This window comes from Thunnus albacares, chromosome 20, assembly GCF_914725855.1.
Source record: "Thunnus albacares chromosome 20, fThuAlb1.1, whole genome shotgun sequence".
NCBI classification, from domain to species: Eukaryota; Metazoa; Chordata; class Actinopteri; order Scombriformes; family Scombridae; genus Thunnus; species Thunnus albacares.
Genome location: NC_058125.1, coordinates 20,877,337 through 20,889,968, shown reverse-complemented (window position 1 = coordinate 20,889,968; position 12,632 = coordinate 20,877,337). Strand labels below are relative to the sequence as shown.

Below are 12,632 nucleotides of genomic sequence, written 5' to 3'. Positions count from 1 at the left end.
TCTTTTTAAACGCCCGGAGGAAGACTGAGAGCCATATCAGCTTTTCATTTCTCTGCTCATCCTCTTTCTTTCTCTGTGAGTCTCAAAGCAGCCAAAGTTAAAAAAAAAAAAAAAAAAAAAAAAATCCCAATAACACTTCCATTTCCGTTTGGTTATTTTTGCTGCATGCTTTTCACTTCTACCGCTCTGTGATGTAACCCCAGTGGTGTGTCAGACTGAAGGTAGGAGATGCTTGATGCTGCCTCTCTCTTTTTTTTTTTTTTTTTCTTTTTTTCCAGACTCTTATTCACTAGCTTTTATTTATTTATTTATTTATCTTTTTAAACGAAGCCCACCCACTCAGTGCTGCGACACAGCTTTTTCTCAGCATCGGATGGCAACGTAGGAGTCGGGGGCATATCGCTCTTTTCTTTCTCTCTCTTTTTCTCTCTCTCTCTCTCTCTCACACACACACACACACATTCTCTCATTTTCTCCCTTACTTCCTCCATCATAACACCTCCATCCATCCAGGACGCTTGCTGAGTCGTGGTGCTGTCAGCCAGAGCCTGACGCACTCAGCTACTCACATATGCGTCACCTCTCTGGCCCGGTGCCGCCGCCGTGCTGCTCGCTGTCCTCCAGATATACCTCAATGGTCAGGGTCGTGGGCTCTGGGCTTTTCTTTAAGGCTGGGAGGCGATAAAGTGTTATTTGATGCCAAAGAAACGCTGTCTTTTTCTGTTGGAGAGGATCAGGGGTCATGTTTAGGGCAATACACCACCATACAGGTTTATATTTAAGATATATCCTTTTAAAAGGTCGGTGACACCAACTTTTATAGCCTGACCAAACACTGTATTTAAGAAAACCTGGCAATATATTGGTTAATATTCTTATTTAAAATGTTTTACATTTACATATAACATAAACATTTTTAACAAGGATCTTTTAAATTTGTTTTTTTAAAGAATTGTGACTAAGATTTGTTTTATAGAAAATAAACTTGTCAGTGCTTTCTGACAAAATTAAATTACCCGACTAAATAACATAAAAAATAATGATCATTTCTTTTTAGTTACTTATCAGCCGACATATGCTGATACCGATATATCTGCAATATGCCAATATTGCCAATAAACTGGCCCCGACCATTTCTCAGTCCAGCTCTACTAAATGTAAGCTAATAAGTTTAAATGGTCTGGCGTTTGGTCATTGTATGTAATTAATTTGAGAATGCATAAGCCAATGTGAGCGTCATTACAAACTGCGCTGAACAACAGAGATTCAACCCTTTTTTTTTTACTTATTGATGAGCTTCGATTCAAATATTGTATTTTCAGAAGATTTCAATGTTGTCTTGTGTGTTGTCACTTTTGTAATTTACATTAATTAATTGATTGATCGTATATGAAGAATTCAGAAACGACTTCATAAATCAGTCTGAAGGGGGGAAGATAGCCGAAATGTTTTAGGAGTAAAGAAGAGTTTTGTGGCTTAATCTTGTCGGACTGATCTAATATCAAGTTGCTAAAAATCGGCTCACAGTGTCTTTAATCTTAGTCTAAAAAACACTGATATCAGCCAACATCAGCCCATCAGTGTAGTTTTGTAATGCCGGTCATATTGTAGCTGGAAACACAGGTGAGGTTAAAAAAAAAAAAAAAAGGAACAGCAACAGTGCTATGAGCTCAAAAACAGGCCTCCATTAGGATGTGTCGTAGCCCCCAGATAATCAACACTTATGTAACAACAAGACAAATAGAGATACCTCTGTAGTGCTTTCAGCATGACTGGAATATAAGGATATTTCTTCTTTTATTGCATCCGCTGTTGCTTGGTAAATTGGAAGATGCTACTGATTTGTTGTTAGCTCTGGGCTTGTAACACAATATGCAAAAAAAACCAACAAATGAGCCATGGTTACAACAACAAAGATTACATCTACATTATTTGCAGCGCTATTAGAAAATAAATACTTCTGTTTCTTCGCCGCTTTGAAGAAGTACATCGCCCCAAATTAGAGGTAAAGCATGTACTGGCTCGGCTTGGATTTATATTTAGGATGCATGCAAATAAGCCAAAATATATAAACTACACCATATGCTTGTTGGTGTCAGCTGTGTAACTGGCACAATTTTGAATCCCATATGCAAGTGTAACAAATTAAATCTTGTTATTTCTGTTTGTTAGCACCGTTTGTGATCAGACTGCAAATAAAGAGCGTTTAATGACGCATAAATACCTTTTTTATTTGCAAAGAATCTCTTGGCTCTTGTGAGAAAATATCAATGAAAACGGTCCGATCCAATACAGTACAACACTGTTATTTCCCTGATTTGTCCTGTTGTATGCTTAGTTGATAGATGTTTACTACACAATTGCCCTAATAAGAAGATTCAAGTAGGAAGACTTTGACTGTCTGTACAAATCCAGTTTATATATTAAGAATTGAGAATGTGTCCATAGTACGTGTTTTTTAAAATTCAGGTTATGCTGCATATCGTTGTACTATTCAGCAGGCAGTAGGCATCAGAAGCATTCAGAAGTGTCTGCTACCCACACAGCACTCTTGGTTTCTTCGCTGTCATGCTGGCCGGCTGGGTTTTTTCAGCCTTCTTGCTTGTACAGGAGCAAGATACACACATTAAATCAAAGCTGGTACGGGTTTTGTCCTAAATGCAATTAACGGCTTGTGAAACCGCCGGCTCGGCTGGCCTTCTTCCTCTCGGTCTGCTTCCCGCTATTCCCATCGGCACACCTGGATTCTGCTGTCCTCACAGACTCACAACAACAAAGGTCCATAACTGTACCTCTCCTCTGCCGGGGGAGCCTCATTACTGGTGCTGTTTGAACTACCTGAGTGTAAGATTGCTTATGAGTTGGACAGTTGGATGTACCTCACCCCTCCTTTGAAATCAGTACAAGTATATTTTAAATAGGGGCTGGTGTAGATGACTATAAAAATCATATATTCACTTGTTGCTGTTTCTCAAATAAGCTTTTCTGTGTCTTATATAATGATAAATGCAACATCTTGGCAGAACAAGACATTTGAAGATGACGCCTTGGGGCTTTAAAACTTTGTAAAAGGCATTTTTCACTATTTTCTAACATTTTATCAACAAAATTATTAATCAATAATGAAAATAATCATTATTTGCAGCCCTAGCAGGAAGCTGTGCGGTTGCTTACAGGAAAAAACATTGGTTCTAGTCTTCTTTATGTGCTACATGATCAAGGTTTCTAGTCCGACAAGCAACAAAACTCACCAGAAAAGTTCATGAAAGAACACTGACGTCCCCCCCGAGTACTAACAGACTTCTGGTGTATTTTTTGTTTCTTTTATATCTCTGATTCTGTGGTCCTGCTGTCTTTCCATCACCATTCCCCTCTTTCATCTGTGGTTTGTCAAGACAAAAGCCTCAATACCTTGATTCCAAACCAGAGGTGGGCTCCCAAGCATGTCAACGTCAGGAACCTAAAACGGATTAGATTGCACCGCAGATTTCCTTTTAATGACTTTTGCAAGCTACGCAATTGCTAGTTGGATATGAAGTGCAATACATAAATATCACATTATTTTCTCATTCTGAGTTGAGAAGATAAAAGTCAAATGTGCAGATAAACTGTTCAAGGCCACAATAGAACTCCCTCTTGGACTCCTTAATGTCTCTGATTGCACTTTGTTTGCTTGAAACCATTTTTTGGAATAGTTTTAGGGAATTTTATGCCTTTATTAGACAGTTGAAAGTAAATGGTAGGAAATGTGGCTAGAGGAATGGAAAACGGCATGCAACACAGGTCTCCACTGAGGTCTTTAGGCCCCATGCGAAGAATATTTTTGATCTAAATTCAGTATAGCATCCCTACCTCTATGTGTGTCATACTGTACGTGTATATTCCGTATATACAGTATGTGTGTGAGTGTGTTTGTGTGTTGTGGTTTGTATGAAAGTGATTCCCCATTGTTTTACACTGGCATGATGTCAGAACCCTCCACTTCCTGTGGTTGACCGGGGCTGGCTGCAGCGATGAAGAGAAAAATGCTTGACAAGCTCTCTCACAGAAGATTTGTGTGTGAGTGTGTGTTTATCCTTTTTGGAGCACACATGCATTTTTTTGTGTTAGCTTACACTAAGGCTGATGCTAATGAAGATGTCCGCCAACTTTACAACTGAGCAGATGTCTGCTCTCTCGTATGGTTCAATGCAGCACATTGTGGTGTTGTGATTCATTAAGAGGCTCCACTTTGTTGTGAATCTGATTAAATCCAGACTAAATGAATGTCAAACCTGAGAAGCAGAGTGTGTCTGGAGCACATCAGAATATGAAACGAGCGTAAAACACATGACCGCACTTTTCCATCCTGGTGTCGAAACGTGTTGTGATTTTGTTTACTTCTGCAACTTGCAACTCAAACAGTGACTCAGCAATTAGTTGATTAATCAATTAGACATCCGTGAGAGCAGCTGGACCTGTTGTAGACTCTTGGAAGACAGTTCACCTCTTCCTCTTCCTCAGTTCTGACTGACTGGTGAGGAGTTCCAGGTGTTTAACCCCTGTTGGGTTGTTTTTAACCTTCAGGGTTGTTGAGGTCACATGTAGCTCGTTAGTCCTCATGTGATGCTGTGATGATGAGTGGCTTCAAGAATCTACTAGTCCAGTTCTCTTGACTCAACACTCGGATTACTGAGAATCTTCACAGACAATCGATTAGACGGTCAGTCGATTGGCAAAACAATTTTGATAATCAATCAAGTCATTTATCAAGCAAAAATGCCCAAAATGATCTGATTTCAGCTTGTCAAATGTAAAGATTTTAAGTTTTTCCTTGTTTTGTGTCATTATAAATTGAATATCTTCAGGTGTTTGGACAAAATAAGTAGTTTGAAGACGTTGGGCTCTAGCAAAAAGTGATTTTATAGAGCGAATAATTCATTATTTAATCAAATGAATCATTAGTTGGAGCCCTAATGCAGACATAAAAGCATGCAACTTACAATTTTTTGTCTTCCTGCACTGAAGTTTAAGCGCCCTGCTCAAAGACACTTTATCAGTCAATCCCAGCTTCTTCTCTGGTGACATCAGAAGTTTACATTTAAGCATTTTACATTAATCTCTATATTGATAAACCACCCATGGTTCATCTACTCACACAAGACAATGTGATATATGGTGCTCGCATGTTCATTCTTACTTGTGTGTGGGCTACTACGTGCTGAATAAATGTCAGCATGTTTTATAATGCTTGATCGCACATGATCCCTCTGTTTCTACATCAGATTTATAGGGATTTAAGATAGTTTAACATTTAGCACTCTCGAGAAAGAAGTGTATAATAATAGGATTTTGAGGATGCAAGTATGGCGGCGCACTCCTCTGCATTAGAAATACATCTTAAAATGACGAAAAATCTTTCACCATTTACGCCATTCTCTATTCTTCTGTGTTTTTTTTAGATGTCATGCTTTGAAGGAACGTTAAGTACAGGGGGGGATTTCTGTGCTTGCTGTCGTGCATTATAAAGAAATAGTGATGAAATAGGTTGAAGAAACCTCCCTACCGATCTCATGGAATAATCTGCAGGCCTGTTATTTGTAACCAGGAATGTTATTTTGACAAACGGTGTGGTAAATTTGCTGCGACACGGTGAGTAACGGGGAGGATAGGGGTGTTTAATTAGCGTCCTAGTTTGCTTCCCGGTGAGAAACAGGGGAGTCGACAACAAGTTGGCAACACAACAACATTAGAGCCCCACGGAGACAATAAGCAAAGGTAAGAAATAAGGCGTAAAGGAACTGAACTTCACACTAAATCACTGCGCTTTCACTGAGTGAAGTCATTGAGCTGAAGGATGTAATTCTCTGGGCTCCTAATATCCACAATGTGTCTCAATAACACGGCTCGGCTGCAATCTTTTTCTCTTTCCATGGTTGGTTCTAGTTTTTTTGTAGGGTCCTGCAAATGAAAAACTGGCATCGATTGCAGGTTGTTGGTTTTTTTTGTGCCAATCTATCAGTTTTCTGTTGTGTGTGTGACGCGATCAATCAGTCACAGAAAGTGAACCAAATCCTTTTCAAATCCGTTCCACCTACTCTCCTCCATGGTTAGTAAAGTCAAAGTTTTTGAGAACGTAGCACGCCGATCAAAACCTCTCGAAGTTACTAGTGATGACCGTTTCGTACGTCGGCTTTCTGTCAAACAGTTTCTTTAAGCTCTTCCTTTCGTTCTGAAGGCGATCGCACAAAAGACCACAATTTAAAGTAATCACTCTCAGACAGAAGCCTAATTTCGGAGAGTAGGTCTCATTGAACGCTGTGCAACACGGGCAGGTTCATCAAAGTCAGTCTGAACGATAATGATAGGAGAGTTGTGCGCCATGCTCCCATCCTTGGGATCACTATCAGATGTCATGCTGACTTCTCCCATAATGACTCTTTGTCCGAGTGCGAAATTGGCTTGCTCCTTTGACATCCTAACACAGCACCGTGGCATCACAGCTGCCAACAGAACGGCCAACAGTCCAAAGTGCGCCATTATTTCTTGGGTTTAGGAGATGGTCTTTTAGAAAGCAAAGCTTTGATTTTACAGCTGAATAGGACTCGCTTACAGAGCGCGGATTGTCTGTTCTGACTCTGAATTGAAGGCTTGAACTGTGCTCGGTTGTATTCCCCGTGTTGTTTTCGACACGAGTGGTTGACAGATGTCGTGTAAAAGAGCCAGAATGATGTCCACTGTTTGTCTCTGCGGCTGGAATGAAAACATGCCTCTGTCTTCTGTCAGCCATAGGTCCTCCCCTTTCATGTTCCCCACTTAAAAGGCCATTGATCTGTGTGGCAGGACATTGTACTGTGATCACTGGTAACAAGAGAGCAATCTGCAAAGAAGAATAGAAGCTTTCTCTTTCTAATAAAGGAGGTACAAAGATGTGTTTCCCAAGCCTAAAAAGAAATGTTAGTAGAGGGAAAGGAGACTCCAGTAAAGAGGTAAAGCCACGTTTGTGCTGTGTGGTATTTTTCCAAAACCGCAGTAACAAAGTAATTTAAATTGAGGGCTTAACATAGCATTGTCATTCAGTGGGTGGAATGTAATTGAACCTGGATAAAAGTTGTTCATTTCCAACAGAGCCTGCAGCTCTTTTTTTTTTTTTTTTTTTTTTTTTTTTTTACACCAAAGCTACTTGCCATATGTACCACAGCATGTACTTTTTGTTTTTTAAATAAACATTATCACAACACACTGGAAAAAAGATTACGCCAAATACTTTTTTGTCCTATTGTAAATAATTCTACAGCCTATAATCCTCCAGTCATTTACATTATTAACACTTCAGATATGACATTTCAAGCTACAGAGCTCATCCGATGACAAGCCAGTCGCTCAAAACGTCACCTTAGGTGCTAATCAGATATGCCGCAGCAGCATAGCAAGTGTGCAAAATCTATTACTGTATATCAGTGAGTTTTCTGCTCACAGCGTCACATGTTACACAGTACAGTATGCGCTCACGTGTGCCTTTTTTTCACGGCCGGCTGTGCAGAGCGATGCTCGTGCACATCATCTTCAAAGCCCGTTATTGATTTTCACGACATTGATTTTACTAGACGATACGGCTCATCAGGTATACGAGGTGAAAAGCTATTTTTGGTGGGCTTGTTGGTGTCGAACATGCTAGAAATGAAGGTGTTAGAAGAGAAGTGTTGGCAGAAAGATCTATGGGGTTTTTTTTGTTTGTAAATACTTGATGTATTTCTCATATATTTCTGTACATTATGTAGGTATAGCGTTTAATTGGACACTCTTGACACATCCTGACACGGTGACTCGGGTCAAAAAAAAAAAAAAAAAGCTCCTCTGCAGAGGACTCCCTTCCACAATCAGTGTCAATCTCGGACTGGCCCAGTTCTCACACACAATCATGCCTCACGGCTTATTCTATCTGTCCATCGACAAGCTTGATCTTTCCACCAGCGACTCAATCCGCCCCGCTGTGTGGCAACTGTCCCGCAGTGTGTGAATCTGCGATGGGAGAGATAATACTTGAGTATTTGTTTGGGTTTTCTGGGCTGATGGGGAGCTCAGTGATTGAAACACAATGCGGGGATTGCCAAGATATACAATCCATTGTGATAAAAGTCTGTCTTGCCTCTACTTAATGCGGCAATCTTTGATCTATCTCCACATAGAAAATCCTTTGGCTTATACTAGTTTTTATACAAGTAGCTTAGTTTAGACTTTATTAATAGCTCACTTAATTCTAGTGGGATGCATTTATTCTGAGTCATTTGTTCCAAACCTCCTCTGCTGGCCTGTCGTACTTTACAGTAGATCCATCCGCACTCCAACAGGATTATGAAACAATCCCCCGGTGACACTGACTGTGCTTCCTAGTGATGCCGCCCCACCCTCCCCTCCTCCCCCCCCCCCCCCACACACACACACCCCCATCTTTTCTGCTCCATCCACTGTGGCTAATTTTGCCTGCCTGCTCCCTTGGGCGTAATTGATCCTCATATCATTAACCGTATGTGGATCTATCCTGGGAAACGCCCACTCTTTTACTGCTAGTCCTTGCTCGTTGAACCGTAGAGCCCAGCGAGCTCAGTGGTCGTGGCTCTAACGTTTCTGCATGCAACAACGGATGCAATGTAAACCGTTTTGTTATCTGCACGGGCAGGCCCAAGATATAGAGGCTCGCTGACTGTTTAGTCTAAACCATGGGCAGACGGAAAAAGTGGAGCGTGGCGGCCCGCTCCCCCTTCGCCACCATAAGGGGCCGTTTGGGCCCCAGGAGGAAGGGCGTGGAGGGTTTGTGCGTGAGCAGCCTCCTGGGGGTCCTACGGTCCCACACCTGGCTGATCGGAGAGGAGGAAGTGGCGTGGCTGCTGGCTCGCACCTCCTCGACACGCTACCAGCAGCAGCACCACCACCACCACCACCACCGCGCTCACTCCCTGTCTTTCTCTTTCTGCTCCTCGTCCGCAGATGGTGGGAGCGAGGACTTGGCAGACCCCCGCTCGCCCAGTCTAGACCCTCACCTGAGCCACGTCGGCCAAGGTAAGCCAACAAAAGTCAGGTTTTTTTTAAAATTAAAAGAGCACACACCGCAGTTTCTTTCCAAGGGCGCAAGAGGAAAGAAGTAGGCTAGTAAGCAGGATCCTTGACTTCACACATTCATGAGACACAGTTTTACCTGGAAAAAGCTGCCTGCAACAGCTAGTCTGCTCTCCTATTGGTTATTAAGGAGTGGAGTGAGCTGCTCCCATGCGTGAATGTTGTATTATGTAAGTGAATGAAATGAGAAGCAAGGTTTCTGAGAAAAAAAAAAAAAGCATGTGAGCTCTTTTTCCCACCTTTTACCTTCTCATTTCCTATAATAAACCTCTCTCTCTCTCTCGGCGATCTCTTTTCGTCACTCCCTTAATGTTTTTCACAGTAGGAACCCACGAGGGCCGTAGCAGGAAAGTTTATGACTACTAAAAAAGGGGAGAAAACTGTATGAATGTTATATTCTTGTAATTTTGTCTGTAAGTCTGAGGGGAAATAGGCTGTAATACAGCAGTAAATGTTGATCAACAGCAGGAACGCCAACGCTTGGCAGGAAATGTTTTGAGCAATTATAATTTAATGTCGCCCCCCCCTCCCCTTTTTTTTTTTTTTTACCCCACCCTCCTCCTCATGCATGTTTTGAGCCGAAAACCTTGACAAGTAGGTGTTTATGTTTATTTCCAGGCATGGAGTGGCCCTTAAACACGTCTCTCATTACATCCTAAAATAAAATACCATCATTTGCCCCTTGAAGCTTTTGTTCTGTGGATCTCACTGCTGAAGTGCAGCTTTTCCTCCCTCTCCACCCTCAATCTTTACCCTAAATTACACCTTACGACTTCTACTTAAACGTATCATACTTTCTGGCTGTTTGCATGAGGATGTTCAGAAAAGAAATCCACTGAGATGCGCGCACCGAACAGCGTTAAAGTTTGTTGTTATCGTTGTCGATTTTAGGATTATCGATTTATTTGTCTTTCGCGGAGAAGGATTGGTTAAAAAGTAGTAATTGTGTGTTTTCCTTCAATATTGGAATGCATTAAAATTGAGTAGCCTTGACTAGCGATAATTGCTACCAGAATACCAAGTTCCCCTTTGGTATTCACAGCAGGCTCTGCATACATGAGGAGAATTTCCATGCTGGGGGATGTAACCACGGCTCGGGCTGTTGATTTTGCTTTTGCAGTGACATTCCCCAGCGAACGGATGGACTGACTCCAGCACTGCTGGAGCCACACAGGGACCAATGTGTGTTTGTTATTTCTCACATGCGTGCAAGCGTTTCTGATACTCGTGTTATTTGCATTACAGCAGCTGATTTTTTTTATTTATTTTTTTTAACCCCTCCTCCTCCCCACAATCCGAACCGACACAGACTTCCTCAGGGACTTGTCACAAACTACCGTCTGATAATGGCTTCATGTCTCACTGCGGTGGCTGCTATCTGATGCGAGACTTTTGCTTGACCAGTCGGTATTACAGCTCCGTCCGCGGGGAAACGGGAAAAGTCTGAGCCAGAACTGATTCACAAAATGGATGTTGTGTTTACAGACAGCTGGCTGGTTTTTCGTTCCCCTGGGGAATGTGTGTGTGTGTGAAGTTTTTTTTTTTTTTTTTTTAAGCCATAAGCTGTCATAATTTGTGGTTTGTGAAGCGAGCGAGGAAAAAGGGGGTGTGTGAGTGATTGGAGAGTGGTTGTTTGTGCTCTGTCTATAATTACTGCTTATTGTCTGAGGCTTTTTTTTAAAAAATGACTATGCTCTTTTTTTGGTTTGTTTAAACACATTTCAGATGCTTAGAGAATCCTCCGTTTTTATTATATGAAGACTGAGGGGTATTGTGTTTCTGTAGGGCTCACAGAGGTCAGGCGGCCTGTGTTTTACAACGCTGGATGTGAACGGCACATGTTGCCTTCAGGGCTGTCCTCTCTTCTGGGTCAGGCCAATCTTGTTACAGTCAATACTAGTGTTGCACTGATACCAGAATCCAGTACCAGGCTAGGGGTACTATTAGAGTACTGTATCTGTCATAAACAGTATCTACATGGGACAGTCAAACAGAATAGTATCTATGTGAATCTTAGGATGATTAGAAATTAGTTTTGTTGTCTCTGGGAGCGTTTACTCTGCTGAAACAATTCATTCATTTGTCAACTGACAGAAACTTTGATAACAGATTAACTGTTTGAGTCATTTATCAAGTAACCGTGCTGAACATTTGCTGATTCCAGCTTCTCAACTTTGCTGATTTTGCTGCTTTTTCCAGTTTTTGTATCATTAAAAATAGTATATTTTGGGTTTTGCAAGGTTGGTTTGACAAGACAGGCGATTTTAAGACATCACCTTGGGCTGTGGGAATTAAAAAAAAGGCATTTTTCACATATATTGATAAAAAATGATTGACACATTGATCAAAAATGAAAGCAGTAGTCATATTGTGCAGCTCATAGACTGTATATGTAGTCTCTGATCCATCCACCGTTAGTATTACGTATCAGAAGAATGTCATTCTCATGTAACTGAATGTCATCCATTCAGTAATTCATCCACATCTTCAAAGGGCAGCGTGTCATCTGAGAAGATTGTGACTCACATGTTATTTTTAGTTTTCTACACAGTAGAACATCATCTCCACACGCTCCTCCATGAAGTCCATTTGTTTCCTCCGCAGTCACTGACTCTGCATTTGTTCCAACAGTGTCATAAAATTTTAATGTACCAGTCAAAACAAGAGAAATGTGTCTCCTAGTGATTTATGTTCCCTCCCGTCCTGCAGGTGGCAGCATAGACAGCGACTGTGCCTTTGAAGGAGACTACGCCGTGCCCCCTCTCTCCATGACCGAGGGCATGCAACACATTCGCATAATGGAGGGCGTGTCACGCTCGCTGCCCTCCTCCCCGCTGCTCACCCACCAGACCATCAGTGTCAGGCTACAGCCCGTGAAGAAGCTCACAGGTAAAAAAAAAAAAAAAAAAAGACACTGCAGTGATTGTAGATTCAGTGTAAAGATTTGAATGAATTAAGCAGTGTTGTCACATTTTTCAAAAAAATCTGAAGAAAACCCCATAATGCGTGTCGTAGCCAACATGATGTGGGCTTAATCTGGTTCAAATTTGTGTTGCACACACATCCTTGCCTGTAGCTGTCCTCCCCCATGGACTCATTGTACTAATACAGCCTCCCTTAACCCTTCAGTGTACCACTGCAGGCGGGGGTATCATCAGAGAGTCGTACACAGTGAAAACAGATTTTACGAGACAAAGTAAGGATGAGTCTCACCCCGATGCTTTCCGATAAGCAGTTATCATCTACCATATTACTTACCCGCTAATTCTGAGTAGGAACATAAAGCAGGGCCTGGCTCTGGCTCTGGCCTGCGGCAAACACTGCAATTTTCAATTCTTGTAATCACCAAAGTCCTACCTAATTGACAGTGCCAAGAACAGCTGATTGACCGTGAGCTGCGGTCGGCTCTGCCCTCCTTTATCGCTCTTTATCTCCCACCACTAATCGTTTCCCTTCCACACTCATCTCTGACATTCAGAGAATGTGGAAAAAATCGCCCTTCCCCTCTTGTCTCCCCCATTAACTGGATTATGAGT

At 41.7% G+C, this 12,632-nt stretch overlaps 1 protein-coding gene across 7 annotated transcripts in view; it reads left to right on the top strand.

The window, feature by feature from the left end:
* tanc2b (tetratricopeptide repeat, ankyrin repeat and coiled-coil containing 2b) overlaps positions 1 to 12,632 on the top strand; it is a 144,603-nt gene that overhangs the window by 62,398 nt on the left and 69,573 nt on the right. For all 7 annotated transcript variants that reach the window (XM_044337045.1, XM_044337041.1, XM_044337047.1 and 4 more), the window contains 2 exons: positions 8,968 to 9,039; positions 11,806 to 11,985. In XM_044337045.1, the coding sequence (XP_044192980.1) occupies positions 8,968 to 9,039; positions 11,806 to 11,985 (252 nt within the window). The remainder of the gene's footprint in view (positions 1 to 8,967; positions 9,040 to 11,805; positions 11,986 to 12,632) is intronic.